At 41.4% G+C, this 27,273-nt stretch overlaps 3 protein-coding genes across 4 annotated transcripts; 1 reads left to right on the forward strand and 2 right to left on the reverse strand.

The window, feature by feature from the left end:
* Positions 1–2,966: 2,966 nt before the first annotated feature.
* LOC115144204 (hemoglobin subunit alpha-2-like) lies at positions 2,967–4,267 on the forward strand. Its single transcript, XM_029685051.2, has 3 exons — positions 2,967–3,350; positions 3,640–3,847; positions 3,997–4,267. Exons 1-3 carry the CDS (start codon positions 3,256–3,258, stop codon positions 4,123–4,125), a joined length of 432 nt encoding a protein of 143 aa, XP_029540911.1. The 5' UTR covers positions 2,967–3,255; the 3' UTR covers positions 4,126–4,267.
* A 105-nt stretch (positions 4,268–4,372) lies between these two features.
* On the reverse strand, positions 4,373–10,214 carry aqp8a.2 (aquaporin 8a, tandem duplicate 2). Of its 2 annotated transcripts, XM_029685050.2 has the most exons (6): positions 9,867–10,214; positions 9,443–9,569; positions 8,922–9,136; positions 8,517–8,651; positions 6,145–6,209; positions 4,373–5,968 (listed from the first exon to the last, which is right to left on the reverse strand). In XM_029685050.2, exons 1-5 carry the CDS (start codon positions 10,124–10,126, stop codon positions 6,167–6,169), a joined length of 780 nt encoding a protein of 259 aa, XP_029540910.1. In that variant the 5' UTR covers positions 10,127–10,214; the 3' UTR covers positions 4,373–5,968; positions 6,145–6,166. The 2 variants fall into 2 exon arrangements, with proteins under 2 accessions (XP_029540910.1, XP_029540909.1); XM_029685049.2 differs by having other exon boundaries at positions 4,373–6,209.
* A 463-nt stretch (positions 10,215–10,677) lies between these two features.
* Positions 10,678–21,455, reverse strand: LOC115144202 (aquaporin-8-like). Its single transcript, XM_029685048.2, has 5 exons — positions 21,178–21,455; positions 20,843–20,969; positions 13,527–13,741; positions 11,329–11,463; positions 10,678–11,109 (listed from the first exon to the last, which is right to left on the reverse strand). The coding sequence occupies exons 1-5, from the start codon at positions 21,453–21,455 to the stop codon at positions 11,067–11,069; spliced, it is 798 nt and encodes a 265-aa protein (XP_029540908.1). The 3' UTR covers positions 10,678–11,066.
* Positions 21,456–27,273: the final 5,818 nt, after the last annotated feature.

The raw sequence follows: 27,273 nt of genomic DNA on the forward strand, positions 1-27,273 counted from the left end.
ATTCCACAACTTAACCTTTAAGGAGGCACACCTGTTAATGGAAATGCATTCCAGGTGACTACCGCATGAAGCTGGTTGAGAGAATGCCAAAGCGTGCAAAGCTGTCATCAAGGAAAAGGGTGGCTATTTGAAGAATCTCACATGTAGCAATTGTCTAACACACATTTTGGTTACTACATGATTCCATATGTGTTATTTCGTAGTTTTGATGTCATCACTATTATTCTATAATGTAGAAAATAGTAAATATAAAGAAAAACCCTTGAATGAGTAGGTGTTCTGAAACTTTTGACCGGTAGTGTATATGGATGTTGCATTTTACTTTATGGGTTGGTTATGTAGGCTTCTTCTAACCCATCGCTTTCCACTACATATAATAATACATTAATATATATAATTTATAAGTCCAAAAATTGATGTAGCAACTGCAGATTGCCCCTTTAAGTCTATCAATAGTGTGCGAGATTGAGCATGTGTCCATTAGGCCTATGGATTATTTTTGCTTTTATCAGCATGAATTAGATTGAGCAATAAAAGCACCACTTTCATTCCATAGGCAGGGATCCACACTATGCAGCTGTTGCAAGAGCGCGTTTTTTACTGGCTGTCCACTGGTTTCAACAACAATGATTGATAGGCATCTTACATTTCTTGAATTCAACCATTATTGGGTTCAAATACACATTTAGATTTGTGAACAGCCTTCCACATAAACCACTGTAAGGCGCAAATAGCTAAATGAGAGAGCAGCACTCTGATTCACATCAATGCGCTATGTAGATATCAATAATACGTGATATCCGTATCCCAGTAGATTACACCACTGCTGTCATCCTTAACTCCAAGTGTTTATTCAAGTTGAATAATCTTTGGATGCCGACAGCTGTAGCACCATCGGAAGACATAGCTAGTACTGTAGACTACAAAAGCCTATTCGTGCTATTTTCCTGCGATCCATCAAACACATTTGATGTGTCATCATATTGGTCTCTGACTTGTGGTCAGACTCTCTCAGGTGAAACAAATTTAAATGTGCGCCTTTTTTAAAATGCAGATTTGAATGTAATTGAGAAAACAAAGAAGTGTCAAAGATTTCTTTTCGCAAACATCCTTTCTGAATTTAAAAGTAATCCTCGAAGTAATCATCTAGTTTTTAAAAAATATCTGTAATCTGATTGCAATATTTTTTCTGGTAACGTTACGGATTACATTTACAAATAGTTTATAATCTCTTACATGTAACGGATTACTCCCCAACTGTGATTGCATAATACATTTGACATCATGAACAAATTAGCGAATGGAAGTCAACATTCTACAGAGCTGTGCAGGCTGTTGCTGGCCATAAAACACGTGACAAACATTAATTTGATTATTAATACATAAAACATACAAAAACAAAACTACGAAGTGATGCACCTATATGTATTTCTTTACTGAGAAGAAACAGTGGGCTATAAAACGCATATCAATGCACCATGGATGGAATGCGCAAAAAAAAATGTACTGTCAAAATAAATGCATTATTGTCTTTTGAGCCATTAACAGTTAATATGCATTTGTCAAAGTTTTTACTTTAAATTTGCATTATTTTACTGTAGTTGTTGTGATATTGATATCCGTCATGCAAAACACTATAATTCCAGAAATGTTTAATCCCCTGCTAAGATTGTTTTTCGTTTTGTTTGATACAATTGACATCCACTTACGTGTAGGCTACATATAGCAAAAGCTATTCGGTTTGGTGAAGGAAACTGCCCCATATTCATTTTTTAAATACGTTTTACATATTTGCCACAATTTTTTATTGTCCATATGGGGAAATATTCAAGTTTCCTGTACCAGATCCATACATGAGCTACATGATTACCGTAGCCTACATGACGTGATCCACAGCAACCTGTTCCATGCAGGCCCCTGCAGCAGCTGGCCCTGGCCTCTCCAGCTGTGACATACGTGGGGTTTTAGAAGATAAGAATGGCAACACGTACAGATGAAGGATCTTATTTTGAACCAGTTTGCTACAGCAGGAAACATTATCCCGCATCAAACAGGAAATATGAATTATTATGTGGATTATAATTCATGGACATTTTTTTAGAGGTTGATACATTTTTCGTAAAGGAAAATCAAGTCTGAAATTCAAAACTTCAGAAGCTTTTTTAAACCTCAAATGCACTACAAGTTTGGCATTCCTGCATTGCAGGAAAATTATCCGGCAACAGGGTGATCTAATAAAGATCCTACATCTGTAGTGTTATCTTTAAGCACATACAGTAGGCCCACACACGATCTCAGAAGGTCTATGAGTGAAAGGCGAATATATGCGTTTTACATTTATTTCATGAAAGCATCCCAATAAAATGTATAACCATATGTCTCTCCACTGTGGCTATACTGTTCCCAAGCAGAGTATTCCTCATCATCACATAGGCAGGTGTAGGAGATGGCAGCTGCCACATACATAACACATTATAAAGACAGTTACATAACATTTCCTTCCCTCAGTATCACGATACCAGCCACTTTCATTCTAGAAATCATTATATTCGTTGAGAACCTAGCGAATGTTGGTCTTCATTCTGTTTTTTCCCCCATCTGTTAATATCAAGTCACCACTCCTCTGTTAGCAACTCAATCAATTATAAAACGGTCACTTTTCTATCTTCTTAATTGTGCACCATTTTTAGAAAGTAGAAATTGGTGCGAAGTATCGTCTATTTTCATAAGAACAGATCAATTGTCATACTTAGGTTATTGTCAAATAGCAAGCAGCAGTAAGTCTTCGCCATCGTTATATTGTGTAAGATATATTATTGCATTATAACAGATCATATCTGTTTCGTCGTAAGATATCAAAGTCCCTATTTTCAAAAAAGGTAGAATACATTTTTTAGAGAAGTGTTTCTGGGCTATATTTAGCTCTAATAGATAGAGCGGCAACGCATAGCAATGAACTTGGTTACTCCTATATGTCTATGTCAAACGCGTAAGGATGTGCTGTGTTACCATACATAGCCTAAAGCGATAAGGCAAGACAACACCCTAAATTCACAGAACTGATGCTCCATCTCACTCCATCATTTTACTCAATTATCTCATCATAGCCAATAGAAAACGAGTAGAGGTGTGGTTTCGTGACATATGTGTCTTGGGCCATAAAATAGGTGTCGGGATCCGTCTAACTCCAGACCCTTCTAAAGCTTCATTCATCCTCTGAATATCTTGTGTGGTACAGCAGAACCTCTTGCCAAAATGAGCCTGTCAGCGAAGGAAAAAGTAATCGTCAAGGACTTCTTTGCGAAAGTCTCCAGCAGGTCGGACGAGATCGGCGCCGAGGCTCTCGCCAGGTAAAGATGGAGATACTTTATCATCAGTTAGGCTACAACGGGGTGGAGTCTATCTAAACTCGTTCGATTTATGGAAATTGTATTCGAGATTATTGTATTAAACAATTCTAATAGAATAGGATCTAACAAGCCTATATGAATTTAAAAAAAAATACAAACCAGTTCCTGAAATTGACTGCATGACTGATACTTGTCAGATACAGAGTGTTATTGGTACTGAGTATTGATATGCTCGACAGAACAATTACCACTTACCCTAAGCAATCATTTCTATCCTTCCTCCATGCAGGTTGATCGTGGTGTACCCCCAGACCAAGTCTTACTTCGCCCACTGGAAGGACCTGAGCCCCAACGGCGCTCCGGTTAGGAAGCACGGCATCACGGTCATGGGTGGCGTTTACGAGGCGGTGAGCAAGATCGATGACCTGGCCGGTGGTCTTCTGAACCTGAGCGAGCTGCACGCCTTCGTTCTTAGAGTTGACCCTGTCAACTTCAAGGTAATTTTCAAGAACTATAGCCAATGTAACCATATGCTCTATAGGCGTATGGGCCATGTATTAGCCTACCTATAACGTTTGCAGAAGGTGTCATTGCACTTTTCTCAGCATAATCAAACTGACTCTTTGCTCTGTTTGTCCCTCGTCAGATTCTGTCCCACTGCATCATGGTGGTCTTGTCCATGCTGTTCGCGGAGGAATTCACCCCTCAGATCCATGTTGCGGTGGACAAGTTCCTGGCGCTGGTGGCCCTGGCTCTGGCCGAGAAGTACCGCTAAAGGACCAATCAGCACCAACACACACCAACACGCAGCACTCACATCTGCTGTGGTCCTCAGTGTGGAAATAAAAGGTCTTCTTTACTGAGAAATAAAAAGTGCAATCAATGAAATCGAAAGTTTCGATGGCCTTTCTTTGTACTTTTGTTTAAAAAAAAATAAAAAATAAAAGGATGTTTGTGAGTTAGCTATAAAAAGAGGATGTCATAGTCGACAATAAGAGATTAAAAAAATTGGAGTCACAAACTATAAAGCAAATACTTTTAAATAGCAAAAAATGTTATGAATGACACTATTAAATTACAATACTACTTATCCCAATAAATTGAAATGTTCGCAAAATGACTTATAATCAATATTAATAGCTATGCTATACTAATAACACAAATTCGATTGGTAGTGCATGCTGGGTGCTTTTCGAATGCTCAAAGCGCTTTACATAATAATTTAGAGGGGGCATTTATACCTCATTCACTAGGACTGTAGTAGATCAACGTGACTTGTAAAACTATTCTGTTGTAGACATCTTTTGTGCTAGGCCTACATGAATAGGCCAACAGCCGCAACCTCCCAGTTTCTCAAATATAGGCCTACTAAGAAGATGTCAGGAAATATATCTGCGAAAGAAGTGTGAAATTCCAAGCAAACAACACGAATTAAAGCTCATGTGAAATTGTAATGGAGTCACTTCAACAATTTAAGAAACTAACAAATACACTGAGATAAATTAATTAAATGTAATGAAAATTACCACAATAAAGAGTATTTCTGAATTATTAAAATAGATTTAGCATAGACTTCTCTATTTCATGAGTGGAAACCTTCAGATATACATATATATATATATATATATATATATATATATATTTTATTAATAATGATTCAAATAACAAAAAAAGTATTTAGATAAAAATAATAGATAACAAACATTTCATTTTTTATACATGTCATTTTTTAGATTTATCACATTGGTTGCCTTACAATAGAAGATTGAAATAAAAGCCTGTCTGTTTTTGATGTAGGCTATTCTTATCAACATTTTGATGGGTAACTGTACATTTACTGTACTTACTGTATGTACTGTAGCCTACTTACTGTACTTAGGCTACTGTATAGGTCATACTGAGCCAGAACATCAACCATATAGCCGTTTTGAACTAAACACAAGGGGTTGCTATATTGTATTAAACAATTTACTATATGTATTTAAATATGTATTTTGTATTATTATATATGATTATTTATAATCATATACTGCTACCCAAGACTTCTGGTCGTTCCTTCTATCGGTTTGGTTGCCAGAAACGTGACCCAGTCATTCAGTCTTTTTGTTCTGTATCTATGGAGGCGACCCAGTCGTTCGTTCTAAATATTCTATTGCCATACTGGCTGGCAACGTTCTTGTACCCTAGCTGCTGGCTGATGTTCTGACCGTGGTAGTCGCTGGGAGGATGTGCAACAACTTCCCATCCTCCCAGAGCATCTTTCCAGAAGTTAATGTCCTTGGTCGTGTCCGCTTGGGGCAGGTGGTACCACTACAAGCCCCTTCCCTCCATTCTCTCGACTAGGATTGGCTGGAGAGATGTCTCTGTCCAGTCGCAACAGCATAAAAAACGACACGTTTTGTTGGTTTCTTTTGACTTTGTTAATGTTGTTTGATGAGAAGGCTTGATGAGCTAAGAAAAGTCGAGGTGAGAATATACCGAAATTGTTTTATGATGAATAGCTTTAGGTCTACCAGTAAAAAAAATTGCCGCACGGTAAGTCAGCTTGCAGTTACAATCATCTTTAGAGGGCATCCACATCTTTATCGTTTAATTTAAAGGAAAAGCACGAAAGCAAACTGGAATCAGAGAGTACAATAAGAGTTATATTAGTACAATATGACATCTCCTATCTGCTGACATTTACAAACCAGATTCATAGTCTTTCAAATTAAACAGAAATTCCAGTCTAAATTCACGTTTCTTAGAAAAAAAGCTTTATAATATGACAAAAAGTAGGAAGTAAGTGACTTGCATAGGACATGTAGAGTAGGATGTCACTTCATGATGACTCGTGTCTTCTCATCTCCAAGCACAAGTCTGGAAAAGAAAAGTGGGTATTTTACTCAAAATCACAACATAAACTAGACACAGATAAAGATATCACACTAGCAACATAAGGTATTTTGGGGGGCGGCCAGGATGCCAAGACAACGACCAAGATCGACGACCACCACATACTCACATATTTTTGCTTAATATGATTAGTCTGCCTAATATGAATAGCTTGCCTAATTGCTTACACATAACTTAAAACCATCTAATGTACAAAAGTGTTTAATCCATAAATCCCGTTGACACAGATGTCAGGACAGAATTCTGGGCCTCAGGAACTGACAATCCAAGCTTGAACTTGCTAAAATGCTGAACACCACTCTCTGTTCCGGACAACATGACCAAGTAGCAGAAGTCTAACTGTTGTTAGACAGTTCAACTTACAGTTGTATCAGTGTCATATCTACAATGTCTTCAGAAAGTATTCATACCCCTTGACTTAGTCCACATTTTGTTGTGTTACATCCTGCCTGACTTTAAAATGGATGACATTTATATTGTTTCTCTCACCCATCTACACACAATACCCCACAATGGCATAGTGAAAACATGTTTTTAGAAATTTTAGCAAATTTATTGAAATCTAAATGCAGAAATAACTAATTTACATAAGTATTCACACCCATGAGTCAATACTTTGTAGAAGCACCTTTGGCAGTGGTTTCAGCTGTGAGTCTTTCTTTGTAAGTCTATAAGAGGTTTGCACACCTGGATTGTACAATATTTGCACATAGTTAGTTAAGCTCTGTCAAGTTGGTTGTTGATCAGTGCTAGACAGCCATTTTCAAGTCTTGCCACAGATTTTCAAGCCAATTTAAGTCAAAACTGTAACCAGGCCACTCAAGAACATCCAATGTCATCTTGATAAGCAACTCCAGTGTATGTTTGGCCTTGTGTTACAATTCTTCAATCTCTGTCAAGTTGGTTGTTGATCATTGCTAGACAGCAGACTTAACCAGGTTTTCCTCTAGGATTTTGCCTGTGCTTAGCTCTATCCCGTTTCTTTTTATTTAAAAAAAACCTCCCTAGTCCTTGCCAATGACAAGCATACCCATAATGTGATGCAGCCACCACCATGCTTGAAAATATGAAGAGTGGTACTCAGTGATGTGTTGTGTTGGATTTGCACCAAACATAACACTTTGTATTCAGGACGTAAAGTTAATTTATTTGGCAAAGTATTGGCAGTTTTACAATCATGTCTGATTGCAAACAAGACACACATTTTGGATTTTTTAAATTCTGTACAGGCTTCCTTCTTATCACTCTGTCATTTTGGTTTGTATTGTGGAGTAACTACAATGTTGTTGAACCATCCGCAGTCTTCTCCTATCACAGCCATTAAACTCTATCACAGCCATTAAATTCTGAAACTGTTTTAAAGTCACCATTGGTCTCATGGTGAAAACTCTGAGTGGTTTCCTTCCTCTCCAGCAAATTAGTTAGAAAGGACGCATGTATCTTTGTTACTCAGGTACTAACAGATGCCCTTTGCAGGCATTAGAATTGCAGGCATTAGGTGTTTGTGGTTGAATCTGTGTTTGAAATTCACTGCTCAATTGAGGGACCTTACAGGTAATTGTACTGTATGTGTGGGGTACAGAGATGAGGTAGTCATAAAAACATTGTGTTAAACACTATATTTGCACAAAGAGTGAGTCCATGCAACTTATTATGTGAATTGTAAAGCAAACGTGTACTCCTAAACTTATTTAGGCTTGCCATAAAAAAGGTTTGGCACGAGACGTTTCAGCTTTTCATGTTTAATTCATATGGAAAAATGTGTAAAAACATAATTCCACTTTGACATTATGGGGTATTGTGTGTAGGCCAGTAGTATAAAATATCAAGTTAATCCATTTTAAATTCAGGGTGTTTCATAACTAAATGTGGAAGTCAAGTGGTGTGAATACTTTCGGAAGGCACCGATTTTTTATTAATTCAGAATGATTATAAAGTCTTGAGACTCAGAAGCATATTTTGCCTTTGGCCATTTGTGTTTTAGCCATGCTCTTTAGCCACCATGCTATTGGCCTTGGTCTTTTAGCCCCTGGTACTAGTAGCCTTTGCAGTTTTACATAACCCCCTGTATCCAGAAAGCTCTGTATTCAACTTTTTAAAGTCAACTTGCTACTGCAAAATTTGATCTATAGTACGCAGGATATCAAGTACATTGTACAAGGATGTATATATTTTCGTAAATGTAAATGTATGGAATTTGAAAAAAGAAAAAAAAACACATTACAGGTTTGAACATATTTTATGTGATGGCCTATCTACTGTGTCTCTCACCTCACTAGTCCTGCTGCCAGTAGACCTCCTGCGATAGGACCAGCCCAGTAAACCCAATGGTAGGTCCAGTAGTTGGCCATTACCGCTGGCCCAAGAGCCCTGGCTGGGTTCAGACAGGTCCCAGACACATCCCCCCTGCACCAGCACACAGACAGGTTAAGTGCTTAAGTACTAATATCAAGGATAACAGTCAACACCAACTTTAGAGAAATCAGAGATGCTGTTTGGTAAAGGGGATATTATCTGGCACATGATACAAACTTGGCAATATGTCTGAAACTGACTATTGGTGAATTCTGAGCATGTGGGTATTGCAATAGTCTAGAATTCTTAGGGCAGGCTTAAAAAGGTAATATTGGATTCTTAAATATTGTACAATTCAATAAATATCTTCTCTCAACTCACCCTGCCAGAATGTTGATGATGACAGTACAGCCTACCAGGAAAGGCACCATTGGGCTTTTGCTCTTTGCATTGACCGCCCCTAGCAATACTACCATGGTAACCAGGCACGTCATGGCGATCTCTCCAAATATGGCTCCCGCCAGCTGGTCCTCTGATTGGAGGATAGTAAACGCCGCTCCGGTGGCGTTGGCATAGTTCTCCTTTGATGTCATCATCTGAGGGACAGTATACATCAGTCAACTGCTGACCTGCATATTGCAGGAGGTAAGCACAGCAGTACACCACTTCACATTAGTGACAAATGTATTCATAAAAGCTCTAGGCCTATACAAATAATTGATTGATTGATTTTCTTAACTTTATAAGAATGCCTTTCCCTGATTTTGTCCCCAGGCTCAATGAGAGCCGGCTGGTGGAAGAGATGAAATTTTCCACTATAGAATTAGAAGCTGTTCCCCATTTGTACCACTGAACCTGTTCATTAGAGGTTACCGCAGGTGAACATTAATAACTCAACTGACCTTTGACATGGCAGCTCCCAGCACCCCCCCTAATAACTGGCTGATAAGGTATGGGACAACCATGAACAGTTTCATGCCGCCACACAGGTAGATGGCAATGGTGAAGGGAGGGTTGAAATGGGATCCACTGCATAAAGAGAAGGATCTAGTAAGCTGCATTAAAAAAGCCTACACACTGATATAATTATTCAAATTCAATTGTATAAAATTATTTGCTTCTATAACAAACTATTTTTCATACATATATTTTTTCAGATAATTTTTTATCCAAAATACATTTTATTCCAATTTATATCTTGAGAAAATAAGAAATAGTTATCTGCACAGTAGACCATTAGCTTGCTGCAAGCAAAGCTTTAAGTTGCATGAAAAAGCCAGGTGAGACACAGTTAAGATCAACCAGAGCAGTACAGGTGAGTCCTACCTGATCTGATCCATGCATGCCACCATGACAGCCACAGCCAGGCCATGGACCAGCGCCGGCTGTACCCTGCCTGCAGACTCAACGTTCTCAATGACCGACACACACCCAATGAAGACAAAGAACATGGTTCCCACCACCTCTGCCAGGCAGGGTTGGATGATGCGCTCAAACGTGTTGGGAGGCCGAACCGGGGGAGGCTTCTTGGTGTCACTCATCAGAGTCGAGTGTCCCTCATCCAGCTCCATTTTCTCAACTCCCATTGTGTCTGTCCGGACCTCAAGAGTAAATCTGACTGTCCGTCTGACTGTCTAGTTGAAGTGTCTGAGATACAAGTGAGCGACTTATGATAGTGTCTTGACAATTTATAATCACTGGCGGTCTATATTGATATTGCCTCATTGTTTGACCCACTGACCATAAACCTTGACAGGGCAATTTCTAGACATATTTTATTCTGCTCCTTGACCTCATTCTGATAGAGGCAGTTCATACCAGTTCAACAAAGGACTTCTTAGCCTGAAGTGTGCCCAACAGCTTTACAAGACAGCATGAGGGGGAGGCAACGTCATGTTCATGCCTTGCAAATCGATAAGGGTAAACTTCAGTTGCTAAGTTGGCTAAGGCTACCAGAGGTTAGAAGTGTCTTGATAAAGGTCACTATGTCACAATCTGAAAGTTAAATGGGAGGACATTGACAAGGTCACCTACTCACAATGCTTTCTATATCGACACATTTTACATTTGAGACACTGTCATAGACAGGGATGCATTTATTGTCAATAAATGATATATATATATGCATGCAAGCTGAAGTGTGATTTGATCAAATTTGGTCAGTGAGTTCAATGCCTCTGTTGAGTTCTGGAAGTTATTACACCACCTATCATGTAATAAAATAGTCATAAACTATTAATGTTTTCCATTTAAGAACTTTGAACCAAACATATCAACAATGATTGATGGACTGAATGGCCAGAAGTGATCATAGGTTTGAATGTAATGTATTTATGCAAACCGTTTTTGTTTTATAGTTCACTACAGTTCAATACAATATGATGTGTATGACAAGATGGGAACTGCAAAGGTTCTGCAAGCTATAGAGGGCAATACAATACTTGGGAAGACAATGACATTGTTTTGGGAAAAAAAGCATGGCAAACACATTGTCAAAAAGGCTCCCATTGCTCCGAGGCGGCACATTCACTTCAGAACAAGACGAGTTTTCTGGTCTCCCAACAACAACCTGTGTACAAAAATCTGAACTAAATAATAGTAAACAATACATTAATTACAATGCGATTAAGAAATATTCTCCTAGTGACTGTATACAGTATGACTATAACATGCTGAAACTGTATGGAAATGCAGTGCCATTTTAGTGCCTATTTTAGGCAATAATCTATGGCCTAAGGGTAATACAATCTATAAATGGGTAATGAAAGCTGGGCGTGCTGTATCCTACCTGACCAAGCTGCCAGTGATAAGGGCCCCTGCCATCGGTCCCAACCAGTAGATCCAGTGGTACTCCCAGTAGTTAGCTACCACTGCAGGGCCAAACGCCCGAGCTGGGTTCATACACCCTCCAGATGCTGACCCTCTGAAAGACCAATGGGACAAACACATCTGGTTACTATATTGATAGAACTATGCATTACATTAGATCAATTCATGTATTCATATAATTAATCATTATCAGGCAGGCAGTGATGTCAATGGCAATGCCCTCTTTGTTTCTGCTGTGACATTTCTTGTTGTTGTCGATAACAACAAATAGCACAGCAGAAATAGTATTGAAACTGTTCTGCTGCGAACACTTGTCGTTTCAAAACACCATTCATCACCAAACCATTTGATGTTGCAAATTTAGTGTGGGAAAGGAGGAAAAATGATTGTTGTCGATAAATAATGACAAACCTCCTGGCATTGCCAACAGATGGAAAGCTACTGAGGATGGTAGCTGACTCGAGAGCCTCTCCCATCTGTCATATCTTTAATCTGAACCTAAAGGAAAGTCTTTGTCCTCAGATCTGGGAGTGAAGCCAAAGTCATTCAGCTACCCAATAGTGGTAAACCGGCCTTTACTGGTTCTAACAGCATACCTATCCGCTTGCTGTCAGCTCTTAGCAAACTGTTGGAAAAAAAGGTGTTTGACCAAATACAATACTACTTCTTTGTAAACAAATTAACAACAGATTTTCAGCATGCTTATAGAGAAAAGCACTCAACATGTACTGTACTGCACTGACACAAATGACTAATGATTGGTTGAAAGAAATTGATAATAAGAAGATTGTGGAAGCTGTACTGTTAGATTCCTGTACAGCATTTGATATTATTGATCATAACCTGTTGTTGAGAAAACTTGTGTTCTATGGCTTTTTCAAATCTGTCATATCGCGGATTCAGAGCTATCTATCTAATAGAACTCAAAGGGTTATCTTTAATGGATGCTTCTCTAATGTCAAACATGTAAAGTGTGGTGTACTACTGGGCAGTGCTCTAGGCCCTCTACTCTTTTCTATTTTTACCAATGACCTGCCACTGATATTGAATAAAGCATGTGTGTCCTTGTATGCTGATGATTCAACCATATATGCATCAGCAACCAAAGCTAATGAAGTCACTGAAACCCTTAACAAAGAGTTGCAGTCTGTTTTGGAATGTGTGGCCAGTAATAAACTGGTCCTCGACATCTCTAAAATCTCTAAGAGCATTGTATTTGTTACAAATCATTCCCTAAGTTCTTAACCTTAGCTGAATCTGGTAATGAATGGTGTGGCTGTTGAAAAAGTTTAGGAGACTAAATTGCTTGCTGTTACCTTAGATCGTAAACTGTCATTGTCAAAACATATACTGTAGATTCAATGGTTGTAAAGATGGGGAGAGGTCTGTCCATAATAGGCTCTAGTTTTGTATTTTCTTGATTATTGTCCAGTCATTTGTGCTGCAAAGAAAGAGCTACTTAAGCTGCAGCTGGCCCAGAACCGTGCGGCACGTCTTGCTCTTCATTGTATTCAGAGGGCTGATATTAATACTTTGCATGTCAGTCTCTCTTGGCAAAGAGTTGAGGAAAGACTGACTGCGTCAATTCTTGATTTTATAAGAAACATTAATGTGTTGGAAATTCCAAATTGTTTGCATAGTCAACTTACACACAGCACTGACACACACATGTACCCCACCAGACATGCCAACAGGGGTCTTTTCATAGTCCCCAGGTCCAGAACAAATTCAAGGAAACTTACAGTATTATACAGAGCCATGATTGCATGAAACTCCCTTCCATCATATATAGCGCAAGTGGACAGCAAACCTGGTTTCAAAAACAAATAAAGCAACACCTCTCCTCCATGTGACCTACTTGCTGTGTGTATGTACTGATATGTATGTAGAACTGATAGATGCACACACACACTACATGTTAATGCTTTAAATGTATGCAAATTGTAAAGTATTTTGTCTGTAATGTATTTTTCATTATATGTCGGACCCCATTAAGACTAACTGTCACCATTGGCGTCAGCTAACGGTGATCCTATTAAATCTAAATCTAAACCATCTATCATGACAATGCATTACATACTGTAGGCCTCAGGTGTTTCCAAACAATCTGTATCTATTGACATTCATGGGTCTCCATAGATCTTCCTCAGCCCTTACCCAGCCAGTATGTTAGCAGTCACAGTGAGCCCGATGCAGAGTGGGGCCAGTGGTGTACGGGTCCTGCCGTTCACAGCCCCCATACAGACCACTAGGGACAGGAAGAGGGTCATGACTATCTCTGCTACGGTGGCACTGCCGATCGCTCCACTGGTTTTAACCACGTTGAACACTCCCCCTGCTGCACTGGCATAGCTGATGGTGGAGGATGCTGCCTGAGGAATATCACAACATCTGTACGATTAGATTGGGATTACATTGGGTTATATTTCCTTTTATGAAACACAATCGGAAGGTCTTTTGTTTCTTCATAGATCCGAATGCTTTTGAAAAAATTATTAGGCCTATTTTAATGTCCAAGCTGAACAAAGATGTACATCATTCACGTGTTTTATTCCAAGAAAACAGCACATGGAGACTGTTTCTCAAAACATGTTTGTTTGCTATCGTTCGAATCAGAGTTTGATTATTTGCTACATTGTGTTTTGGTCATTTGGTCCAGTTGGTTTCACATTGCCAAATGTCGAACAAACTAAAATATGTAGGCTATACAAAACTGTGTGTGATGCAAGTCATTTGTTTATTGGACAGAAATGCTCACGTTAAATCCATCTATGATCATATGGAGCAACACTTTTCTGTCCCAATCTTCATATTGCATTCGCTTTGTAACATGAGCGATAGCTGCTCTATAATACCTGCCAAGTGCAGTAAATAGGGGAGACTGGGGCTGGTTCTCTTATCATTGGTTGGTACTAACGTAGCCTATTACTCCAATCGAGAGGGTGCTCTGTAACCTAGTCATTTTAGAATTAATGTGTGCGACTTATTTGCAAGAGGTCATCTGGTCAATTCATATTAGCATATCTAAATATTGAGGAGCAGGGATTCTGTGTTTTTACATGAGCTGAAAGTAAAACATACATGTCTTGATGTTTGAATTGTTTGAATTATAGGAGTAGGCTATCCTTGAACAATTAATTTATATTGTTGAAAAGAGGAAAGGAAGAGCTATAGCTAGACTATTTCAAACTGATTTCTAAATTGTTGCCAGGGTAAGCCATGTGGAAATTAGCATCATAGGCCATACCAGAGGAAGATGTTTTGGGGTGGGGGTGCTGAATTTATTTTTCTGGCTGGGGGGGGGATATACACGGATACTAACAAAATGTTTCAGAGGTACACTTCAAAAGTATGTGGACACCTGCTCACCGAACATCTCATTCCAAAATCATGGGCATTAATATGGAGTTGGTCCCCACTTTGCTGCTATAACAGCCTCCTGTCTTCTGGGAAGGCTTTCTACTAGATGTTAGAACATTGCTGCAGGGACTTGCTTCCATTCACCGACAAGAGCATTAGTGAGGTCGGGCAATGACGTTGGGGGCGATTAGGCCTGGCTCGCAGTCGGCATTCCAATTGGGGTTGAGGTCAGGGCTCTGTGCCAGTCAAGTTCTTCCACACCGATCTCGACAAACCATTTGTGTATGGACCTCAATTTGTGCACAAGGGCATTGTCATGATGAGACAGGAAAGGGCATTCCTGTAACGGTTTTCTAGGTGTGGTGAAGGAGAGTCGGACCAAAACGCAGCGTGTAGATTGCGATCCATGTTTAATGAAAACGTAAAACTCGAATCAATACAAATGCACTACAAAACAACAAACTTAACGTAATGAAAACCGAAACAGCCTATACTAGTGTAAACTAACATAGGAACAAGGACACTAAGGACAATCAACCACGACAAACTCAAAGAATATGGCTGCCTAAATATGGTTCCCAATCAGAGACAACGATAAGCACCTGCCTCTGATTGAGAACCCTCCAGACAGCCATAGACTTTGCTAGATAACCCCACTAGCTACAATCCCAAATACATACACACCAAAACCCCAAGACAAAACACACCACAATACAAAAACTCCATGCCACACCCTGGCCTGACCCAATACATGAAGAAAAACACAAAATACTTAGACCAGGGCGTGACAGAACCCCCCCCTAAGGTGCGGACTCCCGAACGCACCTCAAAACAATAGGGAGGGTCCGGGTGGGCGTCTGTCCATGGTGGCGGCTCCGGCGCGGGACGTGGAACCCACTCAGTCAATGTCTTAGTCCCCTCTCCTCGCGTCCCTGGATAGACCACCCTCGCCGCCGACCATGGCCTAGTAGTCCTCACCCAGAACCCCACTGGACTGAGGAGCAGATCGGGACTGAAGGACAGCTCGGGACTGAGGCAGCTCGGGACTGAGGGGAAGCTCGGGAGTGACAGAAAGCTCGGGAGTGAGAGAAAGCTCGGGAGTGAGAGAAAGCTCAGGAGTGAGAAGAAGCTCAGGCAGGTTGATGGATCTACCAGATCCTGGCTGGCTGGTGGTTCCGGAAGATCCTGGCTGACTGGCGGATCCTGGCTGACTGATGGATCCTGGCTGACTGGCGAATCCTGGCTGACTGGCGAATCCTGGCTGACTGGCAGATCCTGGCCGACTGGCAGATCCTGGCCGACTGGCAGATCCTGGCCGACTGGCACTTCTGGCGGATCCTGGCTGACTGGCACTTCTGGCGGATCCTGGCAGACTGGTGGATCTAACTGATCCTGACAGACTGGCGACGCTGGGCAGACTGGCGGCGCTGGGCAGACTGGCGGCGCTGGGCAGACTGGGAGCACTGGCGGCGCTGGGCAGACTGGGAGCACTGGCGGCGCTGGGCAGACTGACGGCTCCTTGCAGACTGACATCTCTCCTTGCAGACTGACATCTCCTTGCAGACTGACATCTCCTTGCAGACTGACATCTCCTTGCAGACTGGCAGCTCCTTGCAGACTGGCAGCTCCTTGCAGACTGGCAGCTCTGGCTGCTTCATGTAGACTGACATCTCTGGCTGCTCCTTGCAGACTGGCAGCTCCATGCAGACTGACAGCTCTGGCTGCTTCATGCAGACTGGCAGCTCTGGCTGCTCCATGCAGACTGACAGCTCTGGCTGCTCCATGCAGACTGACAGCTCTGGCTGCTCCATGCAGGCTGACAGCTCTGGCTGCTCCATGCAGGCTGGCAGCTCTGGCTTCTCCATACAGGCTGGCATCTCTGGGTGCGCTAAACAGGCGGGAGACTCCGACAGCGCAGGAGAGGCGAGGCGCACTCTAGGCCTGATGCGTGGTGCTGGCACTGGTGGTACTGAACCGAGAACACGCACAGGAAGCCTGGTGCGGGGAGCTGCTACCGGAGGGCTGGAGTGTGGAGGTGGCACAGGATGGGCTAGACCGTGAAGGCGTACTGGAGATCTTGAGAGCAGTGCTGGCACAGGACGTGGCAAGGCTAGGGATGTGCACAGGAGGCCTGGTGCGTGAGGCTGGCACCAACTTCACCAGCCGACTAACACGCACCTCAGGACGAGTATGGAGCGCTAACCCAGGTGCCATCAAATCCCCAACACGTTCCGTCGGGCGAATTCCATGCAAAAAGCACCAACACAGCAACTCCCTCATTTCTCTCTCCTCCAATTTCCCCATTAACTCCTTCACAGTCTCTGTTTCGCTCACCTCCAACACCGGCTCTGGTTCTGGTCTCCTCCTTGGCTCCTCACGATAAACAGGGAGAGTTGGCTCAGGTCTGACTCTTGACTCTGCCACACTCTCCCTGAGCCCCCCAATAAATTTTTGGGGGCTGATTCTCAGGCTTCCGTCCGCGCCGCCGAGTTTGCTTCGCCAACTCCATTCTCCGATAACCTTCCGCGCACTGCTCCATCGAATCCCAGGCGGGCTCCTGTTGCCTCTTCTCCTGCTGCACCTTTGGGCGGCTACACTCCCCTGGTTTAGCCCAGGGTCCTCTCCCGTCGAGGATTTCCTCCCATGTCCAGAAATCCTTATTCCGTATCTCCTCTTTGGGCTGCTCCTGCCTGTTGACACGCTGCTTGGTCCATTGGTGGTGGGTGATTCTGTAACGGTTTTCTAGGTGTGGTGAAGGAGAGTCGGACCAAAACGCAGTGTGTAGATTGCGATCCATGTTTAATGAAAACGTAAAACTCGAATCAATACAAATGCACTACAAAACAACAAACTTAACGTAATGAAAACCGAAACAGCCTATACTAGTGTAAACTAACATAGGAACAAGGACACTAAGGACAATCACCCACAACAAACTCAAAGAATATGGCTGCCTAAATATGGTTCCCAATCAGAGACAACGATAAGCACCTGCCTCTGATTGAGAACCACTCCAGACAGCCATAGACTTTGCTAGATAACCCCACTAGCTACAATCCCAAATACATACACACCAAAACCCCAAGACAAAACACACCACAATACAAAAACTCCATGCCACACCCTGGCCTGACCCAATACATGAAGAAAAACACAAAATACTTAGACCAGGGCGTGACAATTCCCCAAACCTTTGCCATAAAGTTGGAAACACACAATGGTTTAGAATGTCATTGTATGCTGTAGCATTAAGATTTCCCTTCACTGGAACTAAGGGGCCTAGCCTGAACCATGAAGCGTGATTCATTACTCCAGAGAACACATTTTTCACTGCTCCAGAGTCCACTACCAGTTCGCGGCTGATCTGTTGTTGCTCTTTGACGTTTCCACTTCACAATAACAGCACTTACAGTTGACGGGGCAGCTCTAGCAGGGCAGAAATTTGGCTAACTGATTTTTTGAAATAACAGTGCCACGTTGAAAGTCACTGAGCTCTTCAGTGCGAGCCATTCTACTGCCAATGTTTGTCTATGGAGATTGCATGTCTGTGTGCTTGATTTTATACACTTGTCAGCAACGGGTGTGGCTGAAATAGCCTAATCCTCTCATTTGAAGGCAAGTCAACATACCTTTGGCCATTTAGTGTATCAACCCACTGAGCACAGACGTCAATTCAACGTCTATTCCACGTTGGTTCAAAGTAATTTCAGCCAAATGATGTGGAAACCACTTTGAGTCAACCAGTGTGTGCCCAGTGGGAAGTTAGGATATTGCATGCATGCTTACAAGAAACGCAAACCGGCTGCTTGCGTGCGTCCGCCATCATGCATAAATATATTTTGTCCCCCCACACCAAACGCAATCACGACACGCAGGTTAAAATATCAAAACAAACTCTGAACCAATTACATTAATTTGGGGACAGGTCGAAAAACATTAAACATTTAAACACTTGGACATGCTAGCAAATTTGTCCTATTTAGCTAGCTTTCTGTTTCCAGCTAATTTGTCCTGGGATATAAACATTGATTTGTTATTTTACCTGAAATGCGCAAAGTCCTCTACTCCGACAATGAATTCACACATAAAATGGTCAACCAAATCGTTTCTAGTCATCTCTCTTCCTTCTAGGCCTTTTCTTCTCTTGACTTTATATTGCGGTTGGCAACTTCCATAAATTAAGTGCATTACCGCCACTGACCTCGTTCGTCTTTCAATCACCCACGTGGGTATAACCAATGAGGAGATGGCACGTGGGTACCTTCTTCTATAACCCAATGAGGAGATGGGAGAGGCAGGACTTGCAGCGCAATCTGCTTCACTAATAGAACTGACTACTATTTTAGCCCTTGGCAACGCAGATGCTCATTGGCGCGCGCGAGCAGTGTGTGTGCAATAATTGAATAATTTAGATATCAAAATTGATTTTGCAACGCGAGTGGTGTAGTCAGCCTGTTACAGTCAAACAACCAATAGCTTACTGCACGCCTCTGGTTATTTTCCTGTGTTTGGTCCGGACTGCATTCTCACTTGCAGCAAACTGCACCAAGGTACCAATGGAATCGGGACCGAGACTATAATTTTATGCGAACCACAGAGCGTTTCAACAAGGCACACATCATTTTAACGTAGATAGTTGGGTAATATTTGGTTGAGTCGTTGATCAATGAGATTCCAACCTATATTCACCCACTCAAAAAGACAGCCACAAGTTAGTTGTCACTATGCTTTCAACCATCTAAAAGCTGTGTTACAGCCTGAATTAAAAATTGATTAAATAGATTCTTTCAAATGTATTGAAAATTAAATACAGAAATATCTCAGGAACATTCAATGTCTTCTTGGTAAGCAACTCCAGTGTAGATTTGGCCTTGTATTTTAGGTTAATGCCCGGCTGAAAGGGGAATTTGTCTCCCAGTATCTCTTGGAAAGCAGACTGAACCAGATTTTCCTCCCTGTGCTTAGCTCTATTCTGTTTTATCCTAAAAAAAATCACTCTAGTCCTTGCCAATGACAAGCACACCCATAACATGATGCAGCCAACACCATGCTTGAAAATATGATTTGGACTCAGTGATGAGTTGGACTCAGTGATGTGTTGTGTTGAATTTGCCCCAAATATACACATTTTGACAAATTATTTTCACTCTGTCATTTAGGTTAGTATTGTGGAGTAATTACAATGTTGTTGATCCATCCTCCATTCGTTTTCTCCTATAACAGCCATTATTAAACTATGTAACTGTTTAAAATCACCATTGGTCTCATGGTGAAATCCCTGAGCGGTTTCTTTCCTCTCCGGCAACTGAGTTAGGAAGGACGCCTGTATTTTGTAGGGACAGGGTGTATTGATACACCATCTATAGTGTAATGAATAACTTCATCATGCTCAAAAGTGCGTTCAATGTAATTTATTTTGTCATTTTACCCATCTACCAATAGGTGCCCTTCTTTGAGTCTGTATTTGAAATTCACTGCTCGACTGAGGGACACTACAGATAATTGTATGTGTGGGGTACAGAGACGAGGTAGTCATTAAAAAAAAGTCAAAAAGTGTGAATACTTTCTGAAGGCACTGTACTGTATTACAAAAGTAATATTGAATTGTGTTTGGTTGTCAACACAACCAAATATCGACATTTTAAAGGAGATGTATCTTCTGCTTGGATAGTTCCTTCTGTGCCACTGACTCAGTCTGGCTTTAATTCCAGTTTGTCTACAAATTAATAACTGATATGACGGATTCATGTCTCCATCGCAACCAAAAGTCCAGAGAACAGAACAAAATCAAATCAAAATCTCATTGCACTTTAAAGTTTGATTTATTCCTATTCTTTCATTTAGATTTTTGGTTTTGATGGAGACGTGAATCCTGAAAACAACAGTTTATCATGATTACTTTTTTCAAAACCAATGTATTTTCCAAGTAGATTCCGTGTCACAATACATTGACAAATTGCGTTGAAACAACATTGATTCAACCAGTTTGTGCCCGGTGGGTTATTTGGTGCACACCCCAGTACGGTTAGTGTTCCCACCTGTCCAATCTAACCAAATTTAAGGGTTAATCGCTCCAGAGTTCGAAAAAAAACTTGGTGTGAAAGCCCCCTTACCTTTGCCAAGCCAGCCCCAATCATTCCCCCCACCATCTGGGAGAGTATATATGGCCCCAGTAGGATTACGTCCAGTCCTCCACTAATGCACACACTCACAGACACAGCTGGGTTGAAGTGGCCACCGCTGGATTCCGAAAGAATTAGGTGTACAATCACATTGAAAAAATTTAAAACATTGATAAAAGAGATTCCTACACGTGTTACAGCTATAAATCTCAAGTCATGTGAACAAAATTCTATTTTAGCCCAAAGTTAAAATCATTCATAAAAACATCCTAATACTTTCTGACCTTAGAGGAGGGAGATGTTAACAGGTGTCAGCATGTCCTCACCTGATCTCTCCCAGCACAGCGATAACAATCACCAGCGCCAGCCCATGAGCCAGAGCAGGCTGGAGGCTCCCCGGAACGCCGGCGTTCTCAATAACAGACCCGCATCCCACGAAGATGAAAAGGGCGCATCCCACCACCTCAGCCAAGCACGGTTGGATATATCTCTCAAAGGTGGTAACTATCTTTCTGGAGTTGAAAACCTCTGAACCTGGCCCTGACTCCACAGTGTCAGTCCCAGCCACGGTGAAGAGCTCTGTCTTTGACTCTTTCACGGACATGTTGCTCAGCTGACTCCTGCTGCTCTCTGTGTGTCACATACACCTGCTCTGTTAAGTGGTCAGCCAGAGCATGATACATGCCGTGATAAAAGTGCAGACAGGAGAGGCAGGACTGTCATATTGGGGTGGTCTCAGGATATGTGTGGGAGTATTCATATCGCCAACACCCCTTAATATGGTGACATGTTTTGGCACACATCCCCATTTCTGGATATAGTAATAGCCGTAGTGTTAGTGGTTATTGTAATGGATGAAGTATTAATGATGGAAAGACGAGGATTAGCTTATCAGGGTAACACAGGGGTAATAAATCGTGTTCATAATTAGCCTAGTAAGTAGGCATAGCTGCTAAAGAACAATATCAAGTGCGTTGAATTGTCCTACTTGCCTAAATAAAGGGTCAATCTGTTGTTGCTACATCTATTTTGGACGTATAAATTAATAATATTGTCACGCCCTGACCTTAGAGAGCTTTTTAATGTCTCTATTTTGGTTTGGTCAGGGTGTGATTTGGGGTGGGCATTCTATGTTATTTTTTCTATGTTTTGTATTTCTTTGTTTTGGCCGGGTATGGTTCTCAATCAGGGACAGCTGACTATCGTTGTCTCTGATTGGGAACCATACTTAGGTAGCTTTTTCCCACCTATGGTTTGTGGGTAGTTGTTTTCTGTTTAGTGTTCTGCACCTGACAGGACTGTTTCGGTTTCGTTTTGCACTTTGTTATTTTGTTTCAGTGTTCAGTTTAATAAAAGTCACTTACCACGCTGCACTTTGGTCCGATTCTTCCTCATCAGACGACGACGACCGTTACAAATATGTACCCATCGATTTTTGAAGAATATAACTTACAAATGCCTCATGAGCTTAGTTCAACTGAAGTCCCCCTTAAGAACCCAACATACAAGCCTGTTTTACTCCAAAGTTTGTATAAAAAAAAGTAAATCTTAAAAAACAATATATAGCCTCAAAACATAGTCCAAACTAAAATGTTGATATGATGGATGGTCAGTCCTTGCATCCATAGCTCTGTCTATGAGTGGTTCTTCAGGCCAATCCCTTAGCTTTTTACCAAAGCAGAGGCAGGGAATATTCTTTGTCATTCTTTCAATTAAGGACTCTAGTTTAATAACTTTAATTAGGCCTAACAGAGGTTAATAAGCAAAGGTTATGTTGTAAGTATTCAAGGCCATTGAACATGTTCTCAGCAGCACTATCTACAGTGCCTTCAGAAAGTATTCACACCCCTTGACTTTATCCATATCTTGTTGTGTTACAGCCGGAATTTAAAATGCATTCAGTTAAGATTTTTTGGTCACTGGCCTACACACAATACCCCATAATGTCAAAGTGGAATTTGTTTTTTAACATGTTAACAAATTAATTTAAAATTAACAGTTGAAATGTCTTGAGTCAAAAGGTATTCAACCCCTTGTGATGTGTAAAAAAGCAGACATTGAATATTATTAATTACACTTTGGATGGCGTATCAATACACCCAGTCACTACAAAGATACAGGTGTCCTTACTAACTCAGTTACTGGAGAGGAAGGAAACAGCTCAGGGATTTCACCATGAGGCCAATGGTGACTTTAAGACAGTTACAGAGTTTAATGGCTGTGAGGAAGGATCAACAACATTGTAGTTACTCCACATTATTAACTTAATTGACAGAGTGAAAAGAAGGACAGCTGTACAGAATACAAATATTTCAAAACATGCATCCTTTTTGCAACAAGGCACAAAAATAATACTGCAAAACATTTTCACAAAGCAATTCAGTGTTTGTCCTGATACAAAGTGTTATGTTTGGGGCAAATCCAATATAACACTTTACTTAGTGCCACTCTACATTTTTTCAAGCATAATAGTGTCTGCATCATGTTATGGGTTCAGCGGCGATTTTAGCATTTCTAAATCTTGGTGTGGCAAACTCCCCAAAGCCACTACACAACACAACACTAAACAAGACAAGAATTGCACTATAATAGTGACAAACGGTGCCCACAAACTGTTAGGGCCTACATAAAGCTGTCCCCAACAGCAGTCCCAACACCTTACCACTACTACACCTGACTATAAGCGGAGCCTTGTCTGGCAGCAAAACAGTTAATTCAGCCTCATTTACTGCCTTTAAAAAAAGATAGCTGATTTGGCTGACTTGCTTCAACGAATGTGGTTTCTACTGACAATTGAGATGTACAAACTATGCCATAAGTGGATGACGAGTAGATAAGAGGAAATCCGCAATTTTGATTTAGACATTAATGAGCGAGCTAGGATGGACATTGTCAATATAACTATTTGTTCAGAACTTTGAAATGTACAGCGACAGAATTCAGAACATGGCCATTCTTACAGTATTCTCCCTGTACACCAAGTCAGAACCATATGATAAATAAAGGGGGCAAATAAGCAGACAATGAAACAATTACAATATTCGATGATAGCATTTCTCTAAAACAGGCTATAGGCTACATGTGTATCACCAAGTCAGAAGCGTAGGCTAAATGATGAGGGAAAAGAGACCAAATTATTAGGGTGAGGCACATGGGCTACTAACAGCTTACTACACAACATACACGTAGTATTACTTTCTTAGCTGCAGTATACATATCTCCCTGGCATATTACATAATTTATGCAGCAGCATAAAATGCATATTGGACTCACCTTGTTGTGCTGTGCTCACTTGAACAGGATGGTGGCAGGGCAGTCCTTTATTTATTTAACCTTTATTTAACTAGGCAGGTAAGTTAAGAACAATCTCTTATTTACAATGATGGCCTACCCCGGACGATACTGGGCCAATTGTGCACCGCCCTATGGGACTCCCAATCACAGCCAAATGTGTTACAGCCTGGATTCAAACCAGGGATGGTAGTGATGCCTTGTGCACTGAGATGCAGTGCCTTAGACCACTGCGCCACTTGGCTGACATTCTGGCATTATCTGGATTTATGGTGCTTTCAAGACAACTAGGAATTCTGTCAAATCATGAAGACGTCAGGGATCTTCAAGTCAGAGCTATAGAAAGCGGCATGAATTGTCGACTTGCAATTCCGAGTTGGATGACCGTTCAAAACGTATTTTCCCAGTCGGAGCTAGTTTTTTCCCGAGTTCCCAGTTGTCTTGAACCCACTGAAGTCTGAGCTTTCCCAGTTCAGAGAATCCAGTTGTTTTGAGCGCGGCAGAAGTCATGCTGGATTTACAGCAAGGCCAATGTTGAATGTTTATCCCTTTTACGCCTGGAAAAGAGACCCTTAAACCCAGACTTGGACCAAACACCCACTCAACTGAATAGCAGGCTAGTGATTGCTTTACAATGCTTGTAGTTAGCCACTGATTACTTCCAAACCACTCATTGTTCAATTTGCAATTTCCAACTTGTTGTGTAATGTTTATGTCCAATATCTGACGAGCACCGATACATTTTATATATAATTTATCTTGATTATCTCTCTTCATATGACAAGGATTGAAAGGATTTGCCAGGAGATTGTCAACTTGATTCATGATGCTGACTGCTAGCTTGATCAGTCCAATCAAAGCTACTGTAGATATAACGTGATTTGACATCATTTTATCTGTAGCCAATGACCTTGCGCCTTCATGGATGGGCTCTTCTAATATAACTCTATGGCAGCACCCAAGGGGCTTGAATTGTTGAGCTCTACCTGTAGATCTTGCGTTGATGTCGTGTCCCCTCGAGTGACACGACACTGAGCCAATCACGGCGCAACTAGAGAACATTACCAAAACCCCTACGCTTTGTATTTTCCGCTGGCTGCCCCACCACCACAGAAAGCACTGAGCTAGGCTGAAATACCTGCATTTTGGAGCTGTCTTACTCAAGAAAGCAAAAAAGAGACCAAGTGTGTATGCGGCTTTATTAACTCAATATTGTTTTTCCTGTACATTGTTTGCAAACTGATATGTGACACGTATTAATGCCAAAATAATTGTGGCTGAACAGGTGGGGCTCAAAACAGGTGGGGCTCTGCAATCTGAAAACATTCTGCTTTCCACCAGACACTGGCAGGTTAATACACCTTTCAGCAGGACAATAACCTAGAACACAAGGCCAAATTTACACTGAAGTTCCTTACCAAGAAGACATTGAAGGAGTGGCCGAGTTACAGTTATGACTTAAATCTACTTTGAAAATATATGGCAGGACCTGAAAATCGTTGTCTAACAATGATGAACAACCAATTTGGCAGAGCTTGAAGAATTTGATAAAGAATGATGGGCAAATGAGACTTAGCCAGAAAAACTCACAGCTGTAATCGCTACCAAAGGTGCTTCTACAAAGTATTGACTTATGGGTCTGAATACTTATGTAAATGAAATATTCTGTATTTTGTTTTCAATAAATTGGCAAACATTTCAAAAAAAATATTTTCAGTTTGTTGTTATGGGGTATTGTGTGCAGACAGGTGAAAAAATATATATCTAATCCATTTTTAATTCAGGCTTTACCACAAGGAAATGTGGAACAAGTCAAGGGGTATAAATACTTTCTGAAGGCACTGTATACAACGTACACTGAGTGTACAAACATTAGGAACACCTGTTCTTTCCATGACATAGACTGACCAGGCGAATCCAGTTGAAGGCTATGATCCGATGATGATATCACCTGTTAAATGCACTTCAATCAGTGTAGATAAAGGGGAGGAGACAGGTTAACAAAATGTTTAAGCCTTGAGACAATTGAGACATGTATGTGTGACATTCAGAGGGTGAATGTGCAAGACAAAATATTTAAGTGCCTTTGAATGGGGTTTGGTAAGTGGTGCCAGGCGCACCGGTTTAAGTGTCAAGAACTGCCACGCTGCTGAGTTTTTCACTCTCAATCACATGGACTGGGAAATGATCCGGGCAGCCTCAGAGAATAACATTGATTAATACGCTGACTCTGTGAGTGAGTTTATAAGGAAGTGCATTGGAGGTGTTGTGCCCACTGTGACTGTAAAACCTACCCTAACCAGAAACCGTGGATAGATGACTGAAAGCGCAAACCACCGCATTTAACCATGGAAAGATGACTGGGAATATGGCCGAATATAAACAGTGTATTTATTCCCTCCGCAAGACAATCAAACAAGCGAAATGTTGGTATAGGGAAAAAGTGGAGTCGCCATTCAATGGCTCAGACACAAGACATATGTGGCAGGGTCTACAGGCAATTACGGACTACAAAAAGAAAAAACAGCCACGTCACAGAAACAGACGTCTTGCTTCCAGACAACTAAACACCTTCTTTGCCCACTTTGAGGATAATATAGTGCCACCGATGTGGCTACCAAGCCCTGTGGGCCCCCCTTCTCCGTGGCTTATGTAAGTAAGACATTTAAACTTGTTGACCCTCGCAAGGCTGCTGGCCCAGACGGCATCCCTAGCCGCGTCCTCAGAGCATGCACAGACCAGCTGGCTGGTGTGTTTACAGACATATTCAATCGCTCCCTATCTCAGTATGCTGTCCCCACTTGCTTCAAGCCACCATTGTTCCTGTACCGAAGAAGGCAAACATAACTGAACTAAATGACTATCACCCCGTAGCTCTCACTTCTGTCATCATGAACTGCTTTAATAGAATAGTCAAGGATCATATCACCTCTACCTTACCTGCCACCCTAGACCCACTTCAGTTTGCATACCGCTGCAACAGGTCCACAGACGATGCAATCGCCATCACACTGCACACTGCCCTATCCCATCTGGACAAGAGGAATACCTATGTAAGAATGCTGTTCATTAACTACAGATCAAAATTCAACACCATAGTACCCTCCAAGCTCATCATTAGGCTTGAGGCC

Source organism: Oncorhynchus nerka, linkage group LG16 (genome assembly GCF_034236695.1).
Source record: "Oncorhynchus nerka isolate Pitt River linkage group LG16, Oner_Uvic_2.0, whole genome shotgun sequence".
Classification (NCBI taxonomy): domain Eukaryota; kingdom Metazoa; phylum Chordata; class Actinopteri; order Salmoniformes; family Salmonidae; genus Oncorhynchus; species Oncorhynchus nerka.